At 42.1% G+C, this 27,287-nt stretch overlaps 1 protein-coding gene across 1 annotated transcript in view; it reads right to left on the bottom strand.

The window, feature by feature from the left end:
• Positions 1-27,287, bottom strand: part of LOC129336562 (teneurin-3) — a 208,115-nt gene that overhangs the window by 165,372 nt on the left and 15,456 nt on the right. Inside the window, exon 2 of the mRNA XM_054989724.1 lies at positions 25,567-25,805. Within this exon, the coding sequence (XP_054845699.1) occupies positions 25,567-25,738 (172 nt within the window). The 5' untranslated portion in view covers positions 25,739-25,805. The remainder of the gene's footprint in view (positions 1-25,566; positions 25,806-27,287) is intronic.

Here is a 27,287-nt window from a genome sequence, read left to right as displayed (position 1 = left end):
ACACTGTTGGAAGACAATGATAGAGGGAGACAGACAAATCTCTCTGGGGAGGGAGTTCCAAAGTTTTGGTGCCTCGTATGGCAGTGGGTGTGCTGGCTTAAACTGTATAGAGCTTTGAACTGGGCCCAGAAGCAAATTGGGAGCCAGTGTAAACGAAACAAGACTGAACTGATATGGTCCCTATGATCCATTCCTGTCAGCATTCTGACTGCAGCATTCTGTACCAAATGTAGCTCCCGGACAGTCTTCAAGGCCAGCCCCATGCAGAGTGCACTGCAGTAAATTAATCTAGACATTACCAGGGCATGCAACACAGCCCCAAGATTTTTCTTTCCCAGGAACAGCCACAGCTAGCTCACCAGCTGAAGCTGGTGAAAGGCACCCTTGCACACTTCAGTTTATATAGGAGACTAGGGTCCAGTAGCATCCCCTAAGCTACAAAGCTGCTCATTTAGAGGGAGTACAACCCCATCCAGAAAAGGGGATATCCCCAGTCCTGGGTTGGGCCTTCACCCCACCAATAGCACCTCCATTTTCTATGGATTAAGTTTCATCTTGTTAACCCTCATCCATCCCGAAACTGTCCCCAGGCACCTGTTTGCGGTTTCCACAGTCATCTGCTGGACGTGCGAGATACAGCTGTGTTATCTACAATATTACTGGCAATACAAGGATTCTTTTATTTCACTAAGATTGGCGCTTTTTGCTTTAGCTGCTAGGAAGATCAGGGCAAAGGAATCAGCCGTTGATTCGCTGTGACTGCTTTTAGAAGGTTTTATTAATTTTAAAGTTTTTTTAGTAGGGCATTCTATGCAGTTTTGAAGTGTTTGATTACCTGATCATTTTGATTATTTATTATACTGACATTCGAGAGTGTTTTGATATTGTGAAGGCCAATGGCCATATACAATAAAACGAATCTAAATCTGATATTACTGGCAACACAGCCCCAATCTCTACCTGATCTACCTGATCTCTCTGCACTGTATTATGGCAGTTTCACTGCAGTGTTGGTAACGGGGACTTGGTATTTAAAATGGCTGTGAATGTAAGAGCAACTCTTACTATTAATTGCTTTTAATTATTTCCTATTTTCTCCTTCTGCCAAACCAACACACTTAAATTCTTCCTGTAATTATACTGTTTTCGTTTCAGACCTCTGATGATGAAACTATTTCCTTTTGCACACCTTAAAACGAATGCTTCTTATTTCCAGCACTCTGATCCTGTCATAACATCATCAGTTCTGGAGCACTGCCAGAATTATCCCGTATTTTGAATGTACCTCGCACGAAATTCCTTTTCATGACTTGCCTACAGCTCATGTTTTACTGTGGCCTTCGTTTACTATGAGTATGCAAAATCCCTGAGGCCAAGTCTACTGTCAGATACTCTGCATCACTATAATGGCTTCATTGCAACAAAACGAAGATTGATTCCCACTCAGGGGGATCTAAATATTCATTATTCAAAATGTTTCAACTAGTCTACTTTACTACTTAGCAGGACTGGAGCATCTCTGTTACTGTGAATGTTAGAAAGTGGGAGACTGTCAATATTGTTTTGATTGTCTTTCCAGTAAATGTTGACAGCCACCAGTGGAGAATAATCAAAATTCACCAATATATGTCAACAGTCTCCAATTTCCGACATTAACAGTAACATCTCCATTCTTAGCTATGCTCACAAGCTTCCAGGGGTTTTTATCTTGTAGCTTGAAAATAAGTCTTGAAAGCCTAATTTTGCATCAACAAGAGAACCAAAATCACAAGAACACTTTAAATGTTAACTGAATTATATGAAAAATGCAAAGACTAACCAGTATACTCTCTTATTATCCCTGTGTAACTTAATAACTGTCTTACATTATTCTATTTTTTCACCATGTATATGGGAAAAGTGTTTTCAAGAAAGACAATTGTATGGTTTTCTTGCAGCACGAACAAAGAATTAAGTTGTGCAGGTGTGGAAACCTGATTGTATTTGTGAAACTGACTTTTATCTGTAACCATATCACACTGGGATATAAACCAGCCACGTTGTGCTCCAAAAAGGCTTGCAGCAAAGAGGATAGTTTTTCAGCACCAGAAGGCAAAGGATATGCTTCAAGAGAAATGGACAGACAAATGATCAACTCTTGCAGTTACAACTAGACACAGGCACGAACAGCATTATGAATGGAGAAAACCCACAAACAGTCCATTCATCTGTTCAAGAACAAGCCGTTTGTGAGGCTCCATTCTAAACAAATAAGTGGTTGTTGCAAGCCTCCTTCGTCAGCCATTGGTCAAGCCAGACAATCTGGGGCCTTTCAATCAATTCCCCTGGCAACGGCAGGGACTGAACTCTGTCTGAACTCCTTCTGGCTTTCCTTCTGGCTTTAACCCTTCAAAGTACTTCCAGCAGAGTCCCGTTTTTGCCACTGTGAAGAGAAAATGACAACAAAGGGGGAGACCCAAGCATCACGCCTTTCCCGGGGTGCAATCTCTCTGAAACATGGGGGGTCTTCGGAGGACAGTGAAGACTATGTTCCCTGCAAATTTGGTGGGTATTGGACATTGGGAAGGTCAGTTTGTACCCCCTCAAAATAGCTTTCACCAGAGCCCCGTTTTTGCCACAGTGAAGAGAAAATGACAACAAAGGGAAGGACCCATGGATCATGCCTTTCCTGGGGTGCAATCTCTCTGAAACTTGGGGGGGGGGGTCTTCGGAGGACAGTGAGGACTATGTCTCCTGCAAATTCAGTGGGTATTGGGCATTGGGAAGGTCAGTTTGTGGGGTGTTTAAAAGGCCCTGCCCCTTGCACATGGCAGGAAAGGGCCCTTTAAACTATCAGCTGGCAGGAGGCAGGGGGGAATTCCCCCTGCCACCTGATAGTTTAAAGGGATCTTTAAGGGGCCACGAACAACGAACATGTTTGTGAACAGGGTCATGTTCATTACTGTTTGTTGTTCGTGGATGGCAACGAACAATGAACAGCTTGTTCATTTTTTCCCCCATTCGTGCCCATGTCTAGTTACAACTAACATTCAGCAGTCTGGATCCAAGCCTATGAACAAAGTTCATGCCTACATGAAAACTATTCTACGGTCTCTAACTCCCTGCCAAATATGCTTTGTTGTTTGATGGATATAAAGAAAATGTGTGCATTGTGCATAGTTTAGACCAATCTATCGATTTGCAGTTTTATCAAGGAAAAACCTACTCTTGAAACTTCCAATTTTTTGTAGAAATGTTTTCAAAGCCAATGGGGTGGAGGGTCATTATGAATTTAACTGCTTAGTGAGGATGTTGGAACAAGGCCTGTCAACAAAATTTTACAGATGAATCTTTTAAATGTTGCTATCTACCCAGAAAAGACTCTCCCTCCAGTATATATATATATATCTAACGTCAATGTATCTAATCAACGTATCTAATAATCAGCATGGTCCCATCTGTGGATACATAATCTAGAGATTAGAACCATGAATAGACAAGACAGATGATTCTACAAATCAGACAAAAGCCTCAGTTTTAAGAAATGAATGCTCTTAGTGGCCATTGCTAGGCAACCAAACAATATTGCTAGCCTTCGTTTCTGTCAGGAAAAGCTGGGGGAGGTGCAGGGTCCTGTCCCGGGCTGTTTTGGCCTTTGAGGAGGACTCCTAAGGCCAGGTCTGGCAGCAACCACTGAGTAGCTTGCTACCACACAACCTGCACGACTCACCCAGGCCCAGCTGCTTGCTACTGTTCAACAGAAGCCGCTCCACAAAAGCTGATGTGGTGTAGTAGTTAAAGTTTCAGACCAGGATGTGAGACATTCAGGTCTGAATCTCCATTCTGCCATGGAAGTTCTCTGGGTTACCTCGGGCTAGTTGAACACATTCAGCCTAACTTTCTTCACAAGGTTGTTGTAATGATAAAATGGAGGAAAGGAGAATGATGTGAACTGTGTTGGGTCTCCACTGGGGGGGAAAGGTGCAATACAAATAAAGCAAGTAAATAATAAATATAGCTGAAGATTGGGAGCAGTTAAAAGGTGCGTTGGTGTGTGGGAAGGAGATAAGGAAGCATGGAAAGGTGAGTGTAAAGGGGTTGCCAGGAGGAGGAAAATAGGAAACAGTGTGGGGAGAGGACTACCGGGGAAAGTGAGGTCCCCCTCCCCTGCCACGAGTCTTCATGGGTTTCCTTCCAAGCAACTAGGCCTGGTGGCTAGCACTATACAACCAGGCCTGGCCCACTGGCCAGCACCTCAAAGAGTTTTCCTAGAGAGAGATTGCTAGGAAGACAGAAGGGGGGAAAGACAGGAGGTACAGAAAAGTATGTTGGCTGGCGGATAGGAAGGAGAAAAGGAAGCAGGAAAAGGGAAGATGCTTTACGGACCTTCAGGGAAGGGAGATGATGATGATGATGATGATGATGATGATAGTGCTTATATACCCTTCTTCTAGACAGATTAGTCCCTCACCCAGAGTGGTGAACAAGTGTTATTATTATCCCCACAATGCAACTGGGGAGCTGGGGCTGAGAGGAGTGGCATACCCAAGGCCACCTACTGCTGCTCATGGCAATAGTGGGATTCAAACCAGTAGAGTGTGGATTTGTAGCCGAATCATTTAATGACGCTCTCCACAAGACTTTGCAGGTTCTCTGCTTGTACTGTTCTATATTCTTTACATAGAGATGTTCAGAAATAGCTACTAGAAAAGTTTTCGTGATTGGTCATCCATAGCATTTAGTTCTCTAGAGATGCAAAGGCTAGTAGCTATACTTTATGAGCAATATGACTGGCTATACTCTTATCCATTCTAAATGGATTATGGAAAAGTATTTTGGAGTAAGGCAGACTCTTTTTCAATGTCTCCAATTCCACTAGTGTTTCCTTTTAATTTTCCCATTCCCTTTAATATATGAACACATTCATATTCTAGTACACAAACTCTTAATTTTGTAGAGGGCTTGATTCCTTTTTTGGACAAATTGTTTCCTCATGTCAAGTTAAGGCTACCATGATGGCCGCTAAGGGCACAAATTTCTTGCTCCGTTTACCAATTTGCTTGCCTCTTGATGTTTAAATTGGCTTAACCTTATGTTTGCACTTTGCACTTAACAGAACTTATATATTTAATCTGCATATTTCCAACGACAAGTGAGGAAAGTGACCTCTAAATACAGCAGTTTAAAAATGCTTATTTCTGCAAATAAAATCTTCGATAACTGCTGTAGTTAAAAACAGTTGCTGAGGTATGTCCCTGTCAAGTCACAACACTCCCATAATATTAAATGCAAATGTTGTCTAATGGGACTATATAGCCAAGTTTTAAATAAAAAAAGAAATAAAGAATTAGCCCACTATTTTTTCATGTCTTGACTTAAGCATGGGCCAGTTCTATACGTACAGTTCATAACTGACCCAAAATGTAAGGAATGGCACAAGCCCAGATATCGTACTGCTTTCCACTCTCCATGCCCCTCCTTACATCGTCTGTCACAACATGATTGCCTCTTGGAGCACTTCACACAGGAACGTGGGGAAGGTCTGAACCACTAGAGATATTGCCTAAGAAGAAGACGTGGTACGAAACGGGAATTGGAGAATCGTGCCTGCACCATCCCGTCGGCAATTCTGCCTCTTGACATTATATTCACCTAGTGGAGACCAGCGAGTCAGAATTCCATCCCCCTTACGTCCTGGTGCTCTCTGTGATTACAAAACATTTCAGAACTTTTGAAATTCATTGGACAGACAAACATGAATTGATTTTGCATAGCAATATTTACTGATATATTTATTGATATATTTATTGTATTTATTGAATGTATTGTATTGCACTTTTGCACTTTAATACATTCTAAATATATTAATTGAATAGTTTTTGACTGCACTTTATATCCCTGCTGTTCTTTAGTCTACCTTGGTTAACAGGGATATCCCCTAGTGTTTTTCCTCATCTACCTAAAGCCAACAAGTTCAAATTAGTAGTATATTCACACAGAACACCACATTGGATTTTTACCATTTATAGTAAAAACTGTCTTGCATATTTCAATTGCATGAAAGCATAAAAAGTCTTCTAATATTTCGTATGTTAAATGTGGGTATTCCTGCAGACATTCTCTAAGGCAAACTGTAATGCATTCTAATAAAGGATTATAATAAAATATAGTAAGAACTGGTGGGATATGATCAGATTTGACATATGAAAGAATCAACATGTAAATGCTAATGTGTTACCTGGAACCCTATAAAGCTGAATTGTGATTTAAAATAAATCAGAGTAGCATTTACCTGTAACTGTTGTTCATTGAGTGGTCTTCTCTGCAGGCACTCATGGGATCTGTGCATGTGCAGACCACAGTTGCGGACATTCCAAAGCTCCTAGAGGCGCAAGACACTTGCCTAGCCTTTTGAGCACGGCTATAAAAGGCAGGGTGAGCAGCTCCCTCCCTCAGTTCTCTAAGCTGTCGGTGCAGGAGGAAGGTAAGACAAAAGAGCTCAGGCAGGGAAGGAGGGAGAGATGTAAGCCTGCACAGAAGCCGTACTGGAGAAGGAAGCAGTGGGGAACGAGCTGAAGATGGCTCAACGACTTCAGGCATTTCACCATCTGAGGAGACAGAACCGAAACACAGTAACATCTGGGAGTCGGTGATGGAGTTTTCAGAATCCTGGATGGACTTGATGGAAACGAGGTAGTTGGACCAGAAGAAAAGGATTTCTTCCTCTTACGTGTCTTTAATGTCGAAGGTTTATTGATATGCTTTGACTTGAACTTAGCCTTTTTAGCAGGTAGCTCTGACTGGCACCGAGGTGGAACCAACAAGGATGCACACGGAACAGGCTAGTACTTCTGAGCGGTGTCAGGTGCCGAACAGCCTGGTGGAATCGAGGAGGCTTGTTCTGGGCACTGCAGTTGTTTATCTGCTGCAATGTGATCAGGGGTCAGTGGAGCCCTTCAGGACTGACTTCCAACGAACCGCTATGATGCCCTTTCATAGCATGTGAACTGCTTGCACTGCTTGCAGACCACATACTTAAAGGTGTCATGGCCTTCGCCTTAATGGAATGGGCATTTGTTGTGCCCATCAGATTGGACCATCTTTGTCCCACAACAGGAATGCTTGTTGAAGAGGGCCTTCAATGCCATGGAACCAAAGGCCCTGACTGGCGTACAGCTTCAATGGATCTGAGAAGCAGAATAAGGAGACGTCTTTCTTCAGTGGCAGCAACGGAAGAACTGAGGGAGGAACCACTCACCCTGCCTTTTATAGCTGCACCTGGGGGAAAAGTGCGTGAAACAGCTAGGCAAGTGTCTCACGCCTCTAGGACTTTTGGAATCTGTGCTGGCCTGCACAAGCACAGTTTCCATGTGTTCCTGCACAGAAGATACGACGGTGATGAACATATTTTCGTAAGTGAGATTTTGTTTTGAATTTTATGCCAATTTTATATGTAAATTGATTTGAATGTAAAACTACAGTTTTCTAATCTTTTAAGGCTGCAATCCTAAAAACATGTCCCCGGGCATAAGCTCCCTTAAATAAAATGGGACTTAAATATGCATAGGATTGTGTAAATGTGCACTGTAAGTGTATGCAACTCATTTGAGACTGATATTATTGCAATATTCTACTTGCAGATCAAATGTACATGACTGACAGTGCTATGGGTGGAAGACCTCTCCTTGCTATCCTAAGCAGAATTATATCCTAAATCCAGTGAAGGGCGTAACTCTGTTTAGGACTGTGCCAAGAATATCTCCCTCTTTTGTAGGAAGGTGTTCTCACTGATAGTAGCTAGTCTACTTTCTTTCACCTACTGTAATAAATGGGATTTTAGAGATATAACCTATGCAAACTATCCTTCCAAGCACTCTGTTGTACCTTGTTATTTTTTATTTCCTCACACAGTATTGTAACAAAGACTATACATAATTCTCTACACATGAAAAAATGCTATCCTCCAAACAAATATCTTCTAAATATGCCCTGATCTGTATCTCCATTAAGCGTTCTTTCATTAGTCTGATAAGTCATTTGGAAAAGGGTGAATGAAAAACCATTGCATGATGTTGTGGTAGGAAAGTAAAAGGATAAATTAAAGAAACAATTTGATTAAATATTTATTAAAATACAGAGCCTTTGTTTGCACATAATGAACCCAAGTACTAAAGAAAACAAGGTTGCACTTACCTGTAACTGATGTTCATTGAGTGGTCACCAGTAGGGGTGTAGAGGAGTTAGCCGTGTTAGTCTGTAGTAGCAAAATCAAAAAGAGTCCAGTAGCACCTTTAAGACTAACCAACTTTATTGTAGCATAAGCTTTCGAGAATCACAGTTCTCTTCGTCAGATGCATGGAGGGCAAGAAGAAACTGGTCAGATATATAGGTGGAGAGGAGAGGGAGGAGTAGATGCAAACAGTAGCTTCTGATATGGAGATCAGTTTGCTTCTGTCAAGGAAGTCAGTTACTTCTGATAATGAGATAACCATTCATAGTCTCTATTCAATCCCAGCCTAACTGAGTCAAATTTACATATGAATACCAATTCAGCAGCTTCCCGTTGGATTTTGTTTTTGAAAGGTTTCTGTTGAACTACAGTGACCTTTGGAGGATGAGCAGCTGTAAGAGCCAGAGACAGTGTAGTTGACGCCATTGGGTCCTGTAATTGTATTTCCTGGGTAGATATAAGGGCAGAGCTGGCATCTGGGTCTGTTGCAGGGCCTGGTACCTGTGCTGGTGACTCTGCTAGCCGATTCATGATTGTAAGTGAGAAGTCGTTTCAGGTTGGGGGGCTGTCTGTAGGCAAGGAGAGGTCTTCCACCCAGAGCTTCTGAGAGAGAGGCATCATTTTCCAGGATGGGTTGTAGATCACTGATGATACGTTGGATGGGTTTGAGCTGGGAACTATAGGTGACAACCAGTGGTGTTCTGTTGTTAGTTCCTTTAGGTTTGTCCTGGAGCAGGCTGTTTCTGGGTACTAGTCTGGCCCTGTTGATTTGTTTCCTCACTTCATTTGGTGGGTACTGTAGTCCCAAAATGCTTGTTGTAAATCTCTGAAGTGGGAGTCTCGATCAAGAGCATTGGAGCAGATACGATTGTAATGTAAGGCTTGGCTGTAGACAATTGACCGAGTGGTATGTTTAGGATGTAGCTGGAGGCATGTAGATATGAGTATCAGTCTGTGGGTTTCCGGTATAAGGTGGTATTTATCCGTCCATTATGTAGTTGTACAGTGGTGTCCAGGAAGTGTACCTGTTGTGTAGAGTGGTCCAGGCTCAGGTTGATAGTAGGGTGAAAGTTGTTGAAGTCCTGATGAAATCTCTCAAGGGCTTCCTTCCCATGGGTCCAAACAATGAAGATGTCATCCAAGAATCTTAAGTATAGTAGTGGTTTCAGTGGATGGGAGCTGAGGAAGTGTTGCTCCAAGTCCGCCATGAATATGTTAGCATATTGTGGTGCCATGTGTGTGCCCATGGCTGTGCCATTAACCTGTAGATATAAGCTGTCACCAAATTTGAAGTAATTGTGAGTGACTACGAAGTGGCAAAGTTCAGTGGCGAGGTGTGCTGTGGTTTTGTCCGGGATAATATTCCTTATGGCTAGCAGTCCATCTGAATGTGGGATATTGGTGTATAAAGCCTCGACATCCATGGTTGCTAGGATGGTGTCATCTGGTAGGTTGTCAATGGACTGTATTTTCCTGAGGAAGTCAGTGGTGTCCCGTAAATAGCTGGGTGTGCTGGTGGCATAGGGCCTGAGGATAGAGTCCATGTATCCTGAGACTCCTACTGTGATAGTGCCTATTCCTGAAACAACGGGGCATCCCGGGTTACCTGGTTTGTGGATTTGGGGTAGTAGGTAGAATCTTCCTGGTCGTGGTTCCTGAGGTGTGTCCGTATGGATGCATTCTTGTATGTCCATGGGGAATGTCTTTAATATTTTATTGAGTTCTCTTTTGTATTGCTCCGTAGGGTCAGAAGGTAGTATTTTATAGAATGTTGTGTTGGAGAGTTGTCTTTCTGCTTCTTGTATGTAGTTATGTTTGTCTATGATGACAACTGCTCCGTCTTTGTCAGCTTCCTTGATTACGATGCCAGAATTATTTTGGAGGCTATTTAGCAGTGTGCAGCCTGAAAAGAGTTGGGTTTCCTGCTTCGGGAATGCTTCGGAAAGCTTTGGTTCAGCATGCTGGGTCCAATTGGGTCCGATTCGGGTATTTTACTCGAATTGTAAACCCGAAGCACACATCCCTAGTCACCAGTGCAGTAAAACATGAGTACTGTGCATGCACAGGCTTACCATGGGAGAAGCGTCTAGAGTTCTTAAGAAAGCATGAGGTGCTGCCTGACCCCAGTGTGCACATTGATTTTCCCACTCTTTTCCCAGTGCGCAGATGATGGAGCACCTTCTTTCACTCCACTCTACTGCTGCCAGAGAGCTCAGCATAAGGATGCAGACAATTGAAAAGGATAGAACTCACAGTGGGGCAGGAGGGAGGGATGTGTGATTGTACTGACAACCCCTTGACAAGCATCAGTTACAGGTAAGTACAACCATGTTTTCAATTGCTGTGGTCACAGTGCAGTCTGACATGGGTGAGTGGTGAGCTAACTCATCCATAATGGATAGCAGATAAGCTCTCAATGGAACAGTGATACTGCTTTTCCTACTGCTGTTTCCTTTGCAGAGTTCACACTCAAAGCATAAAAGGCAGCAAAAGTATAAGACGTATAGAAACAATGCCCGTTGTGTGAAAAAATACAATGGACTTTAGAAAACTAATTTAGCAGGCCTCCTCCTGGCAGCAAGCAGGTGCTTTGCAGCAGCCTGGAGGCCAAAGTGGGAGGGCACTGAGGGGAGGTGTGGGGAGGAGTGCTTAGTCTGTCAATTCAGCAGGCCCCCTCCTGGTGGCAAGCAGGTGCTTCGAAGCGGCCTTGAGGCCAGAGTTGTTAGCAATGTGCCTATGCGCAGATAAAAAGTGAGTTGTTGCCAATACGGTTTGCCTTTTATATAGTAGGCTGCCCATGTAGCAGCACTACAATTGAGAGACCAGCATGGAAAGTGGCAGATATAGCCTGGGACCTTGCAGAATGCACATGGACCTGAAGAGGACAGTCAACCCAGGACAATTCATAACAAAACCTAATGGTGGACACAGTTCAGTAAGGCAAGGATTATGCTTAGACCTTAAGGCCTTTCTTGGAACCTGAATAAGAAAGAAAGAAATTTAGATCTTTTCTATTTAGGTAGGAGGATCCTGTGGACATGGAGGGAAGGGAAGAAACATGCCCTATCATTCTGTGCAATGGAGAAAAGGCCAGTGATAAAATATCTTGAGCTAAGTGAAACTCAGAAACAATCTTTGGTGAAAATTACAGGCAAAGGATTACCTTAGAGCTATGTATTTTGAGAAAGGGGGGGGGGGGTCATGTCTGAGTGCCATCTTAAGGGAACAAGTGGCCAAAAGCTCAAATGGTCTTGACATTAATTGGCAAGAACTATAGACAAGCTCCATTGTGGGACTAACATGGGGACAGGAGGAAAACTATTTAGGGGGCCCTTCAAGAATGCCTTTATTTCAGGCTGAACAAAGACTGCTGTTCCATATATGCCCCTACGGAATGCTTCTATCACAGCTAGATGTACCCTAATAGAACTATAAGACAAACCTTGTTTAGATGAAGGAGACCACGTCAAGGCTCAGTGGACAGGTGGTGGCTTTAACTGGAACACCAACACACAACTGTTTTCCATCTTGCCTTATACAACTGAACATTGGCAATTTTTCAGCATTAAATATCTTTGAACTCTTTTGAAAGCTGCAGTAGAGAATCAACCAGGCTGTGAAGCAGAGGGAGGAGATATAATGGTGGAAGTAGGGACTGTGGAAAAGGAGATGGGGCAAGAAAATGCCCCACTGACCAACTTCACAACCATCAGGAACCATGTCTGATAAGGCCAAAATGGAGCTCCCATAATAGCCTCTGTATAATGCTATCTTGCCCAAGGCTTTGCGGGTAAGTGGGAAGGATTTGTAGCAAAACATTCCCCTCCAGGTAATCTGACAAGTATTCCCTAGGACATATGTATCTCTGGCCTCCAGAGTACAAACCGGAGGGCATTCTGCATTGGCAGTCAATGCTACGAGATCTATGTGCTGATCTATGTTGGACCCTAGAAAAAGATGGAGCCAGTCGGGTCAGTTCTAATGCAGCCTGCAGAGCCAAGGCTGGATATGGGGGAAATGGCTGTCTGAAGTCAGCCCTCAGGAGATGCCAGCAGAGTGGGAGAAGGGGCCTCTTTCTAGGCAGGAGCAGTCAGGGCCTTTTCCCAGAGCACAGCTTTCAACCATGATGCTCTGTTATGCTTAGCTTTTGGCATAAATTGGTGGCTAATTTCACACTTTGCCATTTCATACTCCTCTCTCAAACCCAACAGACAGAATGGTTGTCTTTCTGTGGCATCTTGGCACCACACTTGGTGCATATTTAAACAGAGTGGATTCAAGGCCTTCAGAGGGGGAGTCAAGCTCTGAGGGGACACAGAGCCTGGAAAAACCAGCCTCATGGCACCGTCTTCCTACTCCTTATTAAAGATGGATCGTGAAAATAACAATCCAAAGCTCCTGAATTTCACTTGAAAAAACGATAAACTTGATGAGGACTATGAAAAGGTAAGAGAGCTACAATAAAGCATCCGCTCTCCATAGCAGCAGAGAGAGAGAGCTGAGGAAAGGCGCTTCTTCCTTCCTCTGTATTCCAGAAAAAGGGCAGAAAAATCAAGGTGTGCTGGGGACGGGAGACCTCAGGCTTTCTTTAGAGCTCTAGAAGCTTCTCCAACTGTAGGCCTGAGCATGTGCAGTACCCATGTGAGACTGCGCTGTGACCATGCCGATGAACTCTTAGATTCTGTTTGAAGTTTTCGCCAAGTGAAAACTTCAAGTTCATGTAATGAAGCTATGTATACAACATACTGCACTGAAAACAAATGGAATCTCTTCTCTCCTCTGAGATCAAATTAGCATTCTTTTTGTGTCTCAAACTTGTAAGATTAGCAATGTTTTTACCTTTCCTTGAATCACAGGGTCTATAAATCAGAACAAAAAGCCTTCATACTTTTTAATTTAGATTTTTTAAAGAAACTGAAAATTGAATGATGTATGAAGATGATGACAGTATTCATTTTAAATAAGTAGTCAAACATGACATTCATGAAAGATGTACAACCTGACTTGCATATTAACTGTAGGAATTGTGAGTGAAGCTGTTAATCAAAAGTATCACATTTATGAATATATTGGACAATCTAGCACAGCACAATCTGCTCCGTCTGACTTTCCAAAGATTTTCTTGCAAGCCCTTCTTCTTAAGATCTTTTCCAGTAACGAGAGAGGGATGCTACCTGGTACCCTCTGCGTGCCAGATATATACTCTAATGTGGAGCAACAGTCAAAACAAATACATCAGATGGAGAAAAGGATCCATCTTGTAAAAGCAGCCAGATTCCACAGCATATTAGAAACAAGGAGAGATTCGCTTGCAAATCTACTAGTTTGTAATTTTGAAAGAAGAAACCTATCTGACATATCCATCAAATCCTAATGGATGTTATGCATTGTGCTATCTAAATCAGTGTAGTGGTTTTCTCTGCAACACGTCATCACCCAAAGTGTAAACCACTGCTAGTTGTAGTAAGCTCAGAAGGGTTTTGTATTGTTTTCACTTTATTATGTGCTGTCATAAAAGTATCTGCTGACCTGGGTGGTGAGAAAAACTACAGACTTGCTCATTTACACAGAAGCGTACTAAACTTGGTTTAATATATTATCACTCTTTTTTTAAAAAAAAACCCTTACAATTATATAGCATTTTCAATTTTCAAAGCAATGCACGTACACTATTAGAATAATTCTGAACTGTGTTCTAAATTTCAGATGGAGATTTGAAAGGAGTGCCTGGGAAGGCAGAGTTTGAAGAGAGAAGGGAGCTCAGCAGAGACGTAACGCCGCACAGTCTGCCCGATGAAGTGACCATTTCCTCTCTATCGTCAGGAGAACTCCAGGCCCAGCCTTGAGGTAGGTAACCCTATGCCTTTGTAGAATAGCACAGTGTAATCACGGGGCTGGCAAGGAGTATTTCCTTCTTCCCTTCCCTGAAAGCCCCCACAGCCTCTCCCTTTCCCCGTTTCCTTCTCTCTTTCCATTCACCAACAAATCTATCCTTATCTGCCCCTGACTTCAGCTTTCCTGCCTTCTTTCTCCCAGGCAGCCATTACCCTGGAAAAATATGGCCCAGTTGTGCAGTGCTGGTTGCCAGACTGGGCCCAGTTTTGCACTAGGAGACCAGCAATGACCTGTAGGAGTGGCATCTAACTTTCCCTTGTATCCCATTCCCCGCACTATTTCCTCTTTCTCTCCTCCTGGCAACCCCCATAACCCCAACTTTTCTTGTTTCCTTTTCTTACCACCCCCCAATCAGCTAACTTTTATATGCTCCACGTCTTCAACTATATTTATTATTTCATTTATACTGCACCTTTCTCAACAGTGAGGACCTGAAACAGCTTACAACATTCTCCTCTCCTTCATTTTATCCTCACAATAACCCTGTAAGTTATGTTGACAGACAAATGACTCAAGGTCACCCAATGAGCTTCCACTGTAGAGCAGTGACTTGAACTTGAATCTCTCCAATCCTAGTCTGAAATTCTAACTACTATACAACACTGGCTTTTATGGAGTGGCTGGTGTTGAACAGTAGCAAGCCATTGGGCCTGAGTCATGCAAGTTGTGTGGTACCAGGTGGTTGTTGTCAGGCCTAGCCACGATTCCTCTATGCAGGGGCAGATCGGCTATTATAGGCACCAGGGCACCTCCCGGTGGGCCAACGATTCCCCCTCACATCTGCACTGAGACAGCCTTGTAATAGGAAATACTATAGTTTGGATTATCTTGATCTTGGTTCCCAGAGAGACATCTTTATCTTTAAGGATCTTATCTAGCTCCCTCAAAGCTGCTCTTCCAAGTCTGATCTCATCAGATCTCAGAAGCTGGGACAATTGAAGACTTCTTCTATCTCATTCCACGTACTTTCAAGATGGTCTAATTCAAGAAAGTGCCTACTATTCATACCACTGGTGGTAGGAGAGAGTGCCCTCAAGTCATAGATGACTTATGGCGATGCCTGGTGGGGTTTTCATGGCAAGAGACTAACAGAGGTGGTCTGCCATTGCCTGTCTCTACAACCCTGGTCTTCCTTGGAGGTCTCTCATCCAATTACTAACCAAGGCTGACCCTGTTTAGCTTCTGAGATCTGATGAGATCAGGCTCACCTGGTCTGTCCAGGTCCTGGCATTCATACCAGTAGAAATGCCAAAAGACGATGGAAAAGAAAGAAAAAATATCCCAAATGAAAATACAGACTGATGGGCAAGATGACATAACAAAAAAGTAGTCACGTTTGTGCATGACAAAATCTGAAATGAATAGATATGCTTCAGAGGCAAACATTATTTATATACTTTTGTTCTTTATTGATCTTGGCTCCTTAAAGAAACACAAGCTTTCAATTTGGTGAAGTATCCAGCCTAACTATTAATTTTTCCAGTAAACAGAATTGCCAGAAAATATACACACACAGAGAAAACCGTGGTGACTTGCTCAAAATATTGTAATTTCATTACTGTGCTTCATTACTGCAGAGAGTTATTAAGAAAACCATTTCAGTTTCTCTCAAATTGCTCAACCCTAGAAATGCAGCAATGCCATCTGAAAAACAACATTGTGATAAATTTTTATTTGAAAATAAGCCTCTCTCACCGGTGGAGGTAAACAATGCTTATTTAAAAATTAGACTCTGTAAACTGCTCTGTATTTTGAAATGTTGCTTTTAACCTTCTGACTGTCACTTACCTTCTCTCATCTTTTTGTGTATGGACTGTTTTCATCAGTGAACTTACTCTTCTCAGTACCAGTGACAATAACAGCGTGTGACACATGCAACAATCAAATATTAATAGAGTGCAGTGCTGAAATAGTAAATATTGTATTATGCTTTGTACTTTGTATGAAGCAGACTCTGAAGAATTTTCCACAATAACGATCATCTCAAAACACAACTGGTGGAGTTGACCTATGAAGGCAGAAATCTGACCTATGCCCATTAATTAGGTCCAACAATGTATGCCTATTGCACATTTACATATGTTAAGGCTGTTTGTTTGCAGAAATGCAAGAAACTTAGCAGAACACACGAAAACATACATTAAAAGTATGTTGATGCTCTTTCATTTAAGTTCTCTAAGGAAAACTGCTAGATACATATGCTTGTTGGAGTAAATGGCGGAACTGCTTCCGATTCTCTAGAATAATTTTAGTGAAATTTCCTATGATTACCAATGTTGGGCTAGATCCAAACCTCTCTTGCGTAAGCAGAAAGGGACTTCTGTTCAGATGGGAGGTGGGATTCTCTACCCCAACGCAGCCCTCTGTTGCATCTATTCTGTTCCCAATGATTTTCTAAGCCTCAGGATTGAGTTGGGGCGGGGGCAGAGTACCTGCAATATGAAAGAATATGGCAAAGATCCATTCTACCACTAGAATTCTGCTCATAGATCCAACCCACTGCTTATTAAGTTTTAGCTTAGTCCACAATGAAATAGGATTTCTAAGCAACAACTAGACAGATACAGAAAAATAACATCAGAACCACCACCATATTCAAAGAAAAAGAAGGTTCAATTCTTGGGGGGGGGTAGGGTTTTCTTGTTAGATATTATTGCGTTTCACATGGTGATATGATAACCACGTGGAAACAGAAGGAAGAGAATCAGAAATGTGTAGAAGACCAGCAGGATTAAGAAGGACAAAAGTACTAGAGGATATCATCACTACCACTCCCAAAGACTTAAAACTAGTGAGACCTGACCAGGATAACCCAGGACAGCCTTATCTCATCAGATCTTGGAAGCGAAGGAGGGTTGGACATGGTTAGTTATTGGATGGGAGACCTCCAAGGAAGACCTGCGTATCTATGCAGAGGTTGGCAATGGCAAACCACCTTTGTTAGTCTCTGGACTTGAAAACCCCAGCGGAGGGGGGGGGTCACCATAAATCTGCTGTGACTTAACAGCACTACCCACACACACATAACTGGTGATGCCACTGGAGGTTTGGAAATGGATACCTACCCCAATTAAAACATTGGGGTGCATTATAGACTGAAGTCAACTATTCTAAAGTTTGGGCTGGTCTTTCACTGCGCTCAGTCTGTTGTGACTCCATTCATTACCATCATCCTATTTAGAAACTAGAATTCGAAAAATATTTAAGGAAGATATTGCCAGTAGTGGTTGTGAGGAATAGCGTGTTCCAGCTAGAACTGGGTATTCACCTCCATTCATCTTCCCCTTAAACCTCTAATACTAAATAATTACTATTATAAATATTTTGAAAATTACGATTCCATTTTATCCAGTCTAGTGTGAAAGGGGTTTGTTTGCAAATCTGTCAGCAAAACTACAAAGGCTGCCATAACTTTTGCCTTATATAGAGCAAAGCAGAGCGAATTAGGCTGGCAGGGACAAGGATTTAGTTGCCCTCCCCACCCACCCACCCACCCCCTACCCTCATTGCAGCCTCCAACCAATTTGTACAAAGTTGGAGGAAGTTACATCTTTACTGTAGTCATCCCTGGCTCTGTTGTGGAATAATGTTTTTTTTTCCTTTTAAACATTGCCAATGAGCGGCTCAGGCTACTGATAGGGACTCGTGCTTTTCTTTTGAGCCTTGAATAGCCATCCAGAATTTAATTATGTAGCCTCAGACTGAAACTGAAATTAAACATATGCAGAAACAAGAGAAAGTTGCAGACCTGAATGGAGTCTTGGTCGGACATGGTACGGGGAGACCCATGTCCAAAACTCTACTTAATGTGGTGTGGGAATAGCTACAAGTTAGTGTAGTGAGAAGTTAATTTAACTAATGGTGATGGTGGTAGAGTATGACCACTCAGACATGTAACTCAGTGGATCACCTTGGGCCACTCAAGTTCTCTACACTGAATCTACTCCACGGGATTGTTGTTAAAGAGGGAATAACTATGAAATCATATCCCTAAGCCTAACCCTGAATTCTTTGGAGGAAGGGCAGTTTTAAAATGTAATAAATAAATAATTTAAAAATAATAGTTCAAAAACGTAGTAACTAAATGATGTACTAAATAATACAGCGGTTAGCTTTCAACAAAGGGAAACCAAATTTCAGACCAAAGTTGCTGGGTATTCTTACTTGGAAGCTGATGTGGTTTTACCAGATTTCCCATTACACGGGCAAACAAAAGAACCAGACCCAGCTCTTTAGAGGAGGGGTCTAAGCTGCAGAGTGCATCCTCTGCATGAAGAAAATTCCACGTTTCTTTCTCGACACTTCCAATTAAAGGATCTTAGGTAGCAGGGAAAGGTCTCTCTCTTCCCAAGACCTGGAGAGTGACAGACAGTCAGAGTAGACTTGGTGTAAGGCAGAGTCTCATGTTTTATATCTCCTCACCAGACACTACAATGTTGATTCCGCATCATGATAAAGGGGACAAGAGATAGGTCATGTCGATAGTTGGGCACAGACGGGAGGGTATTCCTCAATTAAAACCCCAGGCATGTGGAGTAAAAGAGTTTGAGACGAAGAGATTCCGTGCAAAAGACTTGATTTATTGAGAACGAATCCACTGTGCTGTTTTGGCTATGCTTACATATACAGTACAATTGCTTTCTTTAATTGCCTCCTCTCATTCTGTCAAAGGGAAAAAGTGAAAACATTGTACGGAGGGCAAGGTTTATTCTCCCTTTTTGTCTACATATATAACTTATATGCTACTGGTAATTAGTTTAAACCATTTGTTCCTATTCTTTCTTTTCACCTCTTTCTCTCTACATTCTGGGAATTGGATTTTTTGGCTACTGTTGTACTATTTCTTGGTTGCAAATTCACTTTCTTATGTCTTCTTTTCTTTCCCACTTTGTAGTTCTCCTGTCTCCTTTTGACCTCCTGACTTTTTCTTTCTCTCTCATGTTGGCTTCCTTTGTTTCTCTGCTTCCTCTCTCTAAATCACTGCACCACCAAAGGCTTTCTTGTCACAATGCTGGAAAAATTACAAGACAGACCAGATTCTCTCACTGCCTCTCCCTCTGCCAGCTAGCCAAAGCAACTACACAGCTGAGGGACTGCAGAGAAGACGCTGCAGCACTTCAGCAAACGACACTTCCTCTAATACAGCAAAAGCAACCGGTTTTCCTTGCTCGAGTCTTAAAAGAAGCCCTTCGCCGTGTCTGTCACATTCCTGAGCACAGCTGGCTAGAGGAGGTGGCTGTACTACAATAGCCAACAAATGGGCAACTGGGGAAAGTATAGGCAACAAATATAATATGTCAGTGGCTGGGTGACAGCCTGATGAAGAGCTCTGGAGAACTTAAAACTCTGTGTACTTTTGTGTTATTTTGGTTGGACCAAATAAAAGGTTTTATGTGGCTTTTGTTCCACTGGTCTTACTTGGTCCAGTGTCCCTGCCCACAATTCTTCTTGAAATGTATGCAGATGGGGTCTGAACAGTCAGGGGAAAAGATAATAATAATGACGTGCTGTCAATTCAGAATTGTCTTACGGCAACTCCTCATAGGGTTTTCAAGGCAAGAGATGAACAGAGACGATTTTCCACTGCCTTCCTCTGCAGCGACTCTGGTCTTCTTTGGTAGTCTCCTATCCAAATAGTAACCTAGGCCGACCCTGGTTAGCTTGCCCTGAACAGCTCTGGCTATGCTCTTGTGCAGTTCAATGAAAAAGTTAACTCAGTTTGTGGCATTGGTGAAAAAAGCAAACTCCATTCTGGGAATGATTAGGAAAGGAACGGAAAATAAAATGGACACTATTGTCATGACCCATTTAGATTTAAGCTTCAGTCTTATTTGGATTATTGGTTACAACTCTGGTTGCTTTGTCTGAAAAAAAGATATTGCAGAGCTAGAAAAAAGGCAGAAGATGGCAAACAAGTTGATTAACAAGTAAGAATACTTTCCTATGAGGCAGATTTTTCACTATAGGTTAAAATGATTCCATTTTGGTAATGTTGTGCCAAGTTAGCAAATGAACAAACTGAGCCTTCAAAAGAGACTTGCTACACCTAAGCTGCTAAAACCAACGTTTCATCCATAATCCTACGCAGAATTATTCCAGTCTAACTGCATTGATTTCAATGGGCTTAGACAGAAGTAACTCTGTTTAGGATTGCATTATAAAGTGGAAGACGGTTTCAGTTTTATATTAAGTAACTCACACTGAATTATACTTGGATGGCCTATTAAATGAGAACTGTGATATTGCATCTGAAGAGATGGGAAAACTACATATGCGAGTGAATTTAATCCATTAACTGTTTTATGGACCCCCAAATCCTTCAACGTGTGTTCCCGAGTGCTCAACTTTACATTTAGGTTGCTGAGTTAGGTGAAATATCCATAATATCACCGGTACATAAGGAGTTCCCTGTTGAATAAATAGAAAAGCCAACTCCCGTGTATTGTATATTTCAGCAGCTATTTATGAGGCAATGCAGCATAACCACAGCTGAGCAGAATCAAATCGTATTTAGCGATGGTTTACCAGTTTGAGGAAATTGTATTCCTTAATTGCTGGGTGCATTAATGGGTATATGACATATGGCTGAGCCTCTCGATACCTCTTGCAACACGGGAATATTCTGTATCATCTTCCCTGTCTGGCAGTATCGCAGCACATTAACACTATTTCCCCTTGTTTCCTACTTGCCATTTTATTTCCTGACACCACAGGTCTTTATTCTTCATCAATTTTCTCTGATTTAACAACATTCAATTCCGAAGCCTGGCTTTGCATGTGCAGTCTCTGTGTGTGATTTCCTTATGATTACCGAATGTTATCCGTGTTGTTATATTCCTTGTTATATTCCTATAACAATTCTGATTTTGTTATATTCCTATAACAGAATTGTTATATTCCTATAACAATTCTGTTTTTTTTAAATCTAACCTATCCCTCACCCAGAGCTTCTCATCCAAATAATTTGCACATCAGTCAGAAATGTAAACAATCTAATAAAATAAGACAATCACAGAAAACATAATTAAAATTAGTATATTCAATATTCAGCCATATTTAGTAACTCTCTGCCCCATTAAACTAAAGAATGGGTAAAAAAAAAATTGGCCCCGCACCAGAAACTATTTAGGCCTGGCACCAGACACATTTTTCTGCATTCTATAATTGGGGTGCCACCACAGAGAAAACCATACTTTGCCCACTCATGCGATGGTTTCCAGAGCAACACCTCCACTGACGATCCTAATTCCTGAGCGTTGATGTGGAAGCAAGCGGTCCTTTAGGTTCCCTGCTCCTGGGCCATTTAGGTCTTTAAAGGTCATCATAACCAGTGGTTTTATTTGCTCTCAGAAACAGATGGGTAACCACCAGTATGATCATCTGTACCTGAAAACGACTGTGCTGCTCCGTTTGGCACCAGCTGACATTTCAATGATTTTAAAGGCAATGTTTAAAATACATTGCAATAGCCTCATCTGGATTTGATCAAAGAATGAGTAAGTGGAAGCCTTGCATCTCAAGGAAAGGCCACAGACGGGACACCAAAGTTAGGCAAAAGTGCTACGTACAGCAGAGGAGACAAGAGTCTACATCTGCAGGCAGGGGTCTAACTCTGCTCCCAAGCGACAAGCCTGCTCTCTCGGAAAGAGTGAAATCCTATCCTTTACCCTGGCTGGTAATGTTATCACCAGCAGTAATTTTGTCTTCTCTGGACTGATTTTCAGTTTATTGGTCCTCAATTTTAGTACCGCACTTCACCAAGAAAAAGTACAAAATGGTTCTTTAGGTAAAAGGCATCCACTTTTACCCTTGTACCTATTGTGCAGTAGAGAATCCCACACAGAGAAGAAATTTAGCAGAAGTACTTATGCATAGTTCACACCAGTCCCCAAGTAACATAGCCTCAATTTTAATCTTTCTACTTTAGTTAATGTCAGCTGCATCACTAGGCAAAGAAAAACAGCTGTCTTAGATGGTAGATTTTGGCCCCTATTTGTATGCAAGTTGCTAACCTGAGACTACATCTTTGGAAGAAAATGGCTGAATTTAGGAATAGGATTGCAAGTGTTGTAAGGTTTGTGGCCTAGTTAAGGAATGTGTTTGCAGAGCTGACTGGAAACCCTTGTGGAGCAGGCTCTGAGTTGCCGAGATTCTACCTTGGAGAAACTGTTCTCAGAGAGCTCTGAACTTAACTCCTGTTATGAGCTTGGGCCTAGTGAGGTCTAGTGGCTGAGGAAGCCTGCACTAAAGTGACTATAGGGCCTACATTTCCCCCTTTGGCCCCTGTGATTGGGTAAGAGGGGATTTGGAGGGGGAAACTGCACCAATAGAAAAGTAGGGGGATGGTGCCTGAGAGAAGGGATAAAAGGCCTCACCACAGAGCAAGGGTGTTCAGTCCTAGGAAGCAGAGCCGAGGAGAAGCTGCTGCAGATGGAGGGATCCCTCATCCAAGAGGGGGTGAGACAGTTTGAAGCCAGTAACCAGGAGACAGTTAAGAACAGACTAGTTAGACACGTTAGGGTGTGTTAGTTTATTTGTTCACCAACAAATAAACTAAAGTTTGGATACCAGTTTACTACATTTTTAATAAAGTTATTTATTATTCTGTCAGGGTCCTCACACCTCATGCAGTCACTTAATAAATAAAACCTACTGGGAAATAGTAAACAAAAGGGGTCGGTTGGGTGCTCTGGGCTAGGGTTTCCAACCACCCGATGGTAGCTGGAGATCTCCCAGAATTCTCCCCTGGAGAAAATGGCTGTTCTGAAGGGAGGACTCTATGGCATTATACCACACTGAAGCCCCTCCCCAAACTCCGCCCCCTCCAAATCTCCAGGAATGTCCCAGCTTGGACCTGGCAACCCTATTCTGGGCCCTTCCGAGGAAACTTGTACCAGAAACTTGTGGAAACTTGTGGTGGTAGCCAACAGATAGCTTCCCTGGCCCCCCTTAGTTTTTCACATAGCTGTAATGCCAATTAACAGCTTAACTCAAGAACCTTATTGGTTCTTGAGTTGCCAGGTGATTCACTTAGATCTGAAAAGATGGCTTCTCAATTCACTCAGTTCCTTGGTTAGTCCTCCAGCAGCAGTTCTTCATCATGATGCCAGTATGCAAGAGAGAAGCTGAAAGTTGCATGCTATTCTATCACCTCAATTACTGCCCAGTCTCTAATCTGCCCTTTCTGGGGAAAGAGACTGAGAGAGCAGTAGCTGACTAACTCCAGGTCTTCTTGGGTAACTTTGGTCCTGTGGGAGTTCTCCCATGCTTTGTGTGGCACCAATTCTTTCAAAGTTGGCCCCAGCGGAGTGCGGGAACACTCCCACGGCTGGCAGTGATGATGTCACTTCACGAAGTGACATCATTGTGCCTCACCAGGACTGTACCTGGGTTGCCTGCAGGTGGTGGGCAATCACCAGGCAGCTTGTCAGCAATTGGCAGGCAACAGGGCAAACTGGTGGCACCTGGGTATCCTAATTCTGCCCTTCCCCTCCCCCCTCCACACACAACAACAACATTGTTGGTCAGGCTGAGACATTGTGATGGCCCAGGATCACCTGGTGAGCTTCCATGGCACAGCAGGGATTTGAACCCAGTTGCCCCAGTCCTAGTCTGATACTCAAACCACTATGCCACACCAGCTCTATAATGGGAGCTCCATTTCAGATGTCACCCTCCTTCTGGAGATGCCAGGAAAAGCCAGAATACCATGTATATAGAGAGAAGGGGTCCTAAAGGGCAGCCTTACCACCAGAAGTCAGTATTAGCTGTTTCTAAATTCAGGTTACAGAAGAATAAAGGCCAATTTGCAGCAACAGAATTTATTATAAGCAAAACAAGTTACACTTTATTAGGCTTCTCCAGGTTAAAGAAAAATATTCAATTAATACCTATCCTAAATTAAAACCACAGCAAGTACAAATGTGTGATAAAGCACTTTCTATCTGAATAGTTAATATTGCAAAGGGGCAAATATAAATACTTGTAACCGCATATTTATAATTTCATGTGCTTCATCTTCTTGGTCACAATCCAGCCCACACCCAAACCTAATTAAATCAATATGTGCTTGGAATCAAAGATCCTTAAGTGTGCATAACTGAGCTCTGGAATTCACCTTTTCTCTGCAATGTTTGAGACATGTTTTATCCTTGAAATTACTTTGCCCTGAGGCTTTGCAAGGTCAGAGGTAGAGGGATTAGACTGGACTAGAAATGTAAACAAACACATCAACTACACTTCTGCTTATATCGACTGTGACTGAGGATTTTGGATCTTGCAGTGTTTTTGAATCTATTGCTTGGTACCAGCAATCAGCCAAGGATCATATGTTTATACTATTTTTTTTTAAAGCCCACATTTAATACACCAGAGAGGATAAAGAAAACCGGGCGAGGAATGAAACAGCACCGCAACACAAAAATCATGGACATGATCCCCATGGAGTGCCTTTGCTCTCTTGGGTCACAATGACAGCGGGAATCTTGCAGGGACAGCGGTATTTCAGCGGGAAGGGGAGGGGAATGGGAATTCGTTCTGTTACTCAGCAGCCTAAGTTTTTGCATTATTCACAGTGGCATTAGCTTCAACAGGGACCTACTTCAAAGGCCTCATGCAGTTTTTAATGCTGCTGCTTGGACTGAAATTTAACAAGCACATTTCAACAAAGGCTGTGAACGTTTTAGGAACCCTAAAGGGTTTGGGTTTTGTATTAATTTTAAAAGCTATGTATAATTTTTCATTTGGATCTGAGACATGTCAGTGTGGCTACTCAAATTCCTCTTGACACTTCGGCATTTATAGATATGAGGTAAGGACAGTCTACTTTTAAAGTATCCATCAGATCACAGAGTTCTGAAATTAAGTGGCTCCATCACAACTTTAGAACACACACATATATTACTTAATTCTTCTGAGCATAAATTCAGGAAATAAAAAGACAGTGTAGTTGAATGCTGGATCCAAAATTCTGTACTACGATTAGAAGGCAACTGTTCTGTGTCATTCATTAAATAAAAAAAGTCGAAAGTAAACAAAAAACGCTGCAGAGAATTAAAGGCTTTTTCTCTGAAACAAACAGGAAGAAAACTCTAGAAACTCCTTTACAAGACTTTGCCCTCTCCTTTTTGTATGCACTATACCTTTTTAAATATAGAAATGAAGGCTGAATTATATAGCCTTATTCCTCCTAAAAAGAAAAGGTACTACATTTCTAAATTATAGTTCAATTTTTTTGAATGGCATTTCACTTGCCATTTTGCAGGAAAATGCTTACAAAATGCAGACTCTTTTTATTCCATCTGAAAAAGTTTTAATTAAATTGCTCTCATGGCCTCTATTGTTTCTAGGACTTGAGGATAAAAAGGCAGCTGTATTTTATGCAGTCATGTGCTGCTCATATATAACCGACGAAAAAGACACACAGATTGATGGCGACAATAATCATAAAAATACAAGCTTACCTATAAAGTAAGATAGTAGTATTGCCAGTAGCACCGAGACCCCTACAGCACAGAGAGCTGTACATTTCCAGCTACAGTACTTTGAAGACTTCTTAAATTTAAAAGCACTTCTTGATAAGGTATTCCTAGGTAGTGGCCGCGTAGGAGGGGAATAAACAGAGCCGGATGCCATTGTGTAACCCGGTGTTGCAGTACTGAACAGTGGTGTGGTCCCTGTTCCTGTTTTGAATAGGAAATGCCTGCAGAAAACAAGAAGGTTATATTTAAAAAGAATCACAAATTAATGGGCAGGCTAGTAACGAGCACTGTTCATATTCCTCCGTAAAGCATCTCAAAATTTACTTGACTGACAAGCATTTTGAAACAAGATGCCCTGGAGCTGAGATTCTTATATGCAGAAGATGGCCATCTAGTGGAGTGGGCAGGGGGGTTAACAGGAACCAGTGTCCCAATTCTAAACCGTATGGAAACCACTGGAAGCAAAATGGGGATAACGTCTATGGAAAACTGTTTCTTCACGCTAAGTCAGATCACACTAAATCAGGGTATGATCGTAACATAATGATAAACAAGCCTCTCATTCGAATAATGCCTGAAAAACGTTAATGTCTTAGAGCTAAACTACAAGAGATGAATTACACGAGAACATGCACGTGAAGGGAGTCACAATGTTAGCCAGGGAGCTGTTTTAAAAGACAGCTCAGAAGGCTTTCTCAATTTTCCCTCTCTACAGAGTGAGCAAAGATCACTCCTCAGAGGGTTTGTTAATTTCATTTTTACCTCCTGAAAGCTCTGTCAGTTTCACCTCCCTTTCTAGGAGGCGAAGAGGAAATAAAACAAACCCTCTTAGGAATGATCTTTGCTGGCTCTATAGAGAGGGGAAATTGACAGAGCCTTCCAATCTCTTTTAAAACTCAACTTCCTGGCTAACATTGCGACTCCTTTCAAGTGAATGTCCTTGTGTAATTTGTTTCTTGTAATTTAGCTCTTAGTTTTATTTGGCAACCAGAACTTTTGTCAGGGCCAATATTATGACGTAGTTGGTTATAAACCCTGCCTAAACCGTATACTAAGGAACCAGGACATACAGTACAATCCTAAACAGAGTTACTCCAGTCTAAGCCCATTGAAATAAATGGGCGTAGACTGGAGTAACTCTGTTTAGCATTGCAGTGAAAGTGCCCCTCCCTGAGCTTTGTGCTTTATGTTTGTGCTTCGTCCCATTTGTCTTGTCCCTCAGAGCATGCCTCTTGTCCCAGCACTTGCTGGCTGACCCTGCTACTTCATTAGCAACATGCTTGGTAAAAGAGCAAGATTTGGGCCCAGCAGCATATTAAAGGCCAACTAGGTTTCCAGGTTATGAGCTGGTCTTTTAGGTGCTACTGGACCTAAATAGAATATCACACAATTCATGAGGAAAAACTCACACATAATTATTTCATTTTGAAACATTTTATGGAGTAATTCTGCAAATTAAAACATAACATTTAACTGTTGCAAACTAGTTTTAGGTGGGTGGCCGCGTTGGTCTGCAGTAGAACAGCAGGACTTGAGTTCACTGGTACCTTAGAAACCAACCAGATTTTCAGCCTGAAGAAGGGAGCTCTGACTTTCGAAAGCTTACACCCTGAAAATCTTGTCGGTCTCTAAAGTGCCACAGGACTCAAATCTAACTGCTGTAGTGATTCTGCATATAAATTACAAACTATTATTTATGTGTG

Source organism: Eublepharis macularius, chromosome 10, assembly GCF_028583425.1.
Source record: "Eublepharis macularius isolate TG4126 chromosome 10, MPM_Emac_v1.0, whole genome shotgun sequence".
Classification (NCBI taxonomy): domain Eukaryota; kingdom Metazoa; phylum Chordata; class Lepidosauria; order Squamata; family Eublepharidae; genus Eublepharis; species Eublepharis macularius.
The sequence above is the reverse complement of the archived record's forward strand: the minus strand, read 5'-3'. Positions and strand labels throughout refer to the sequence as shown.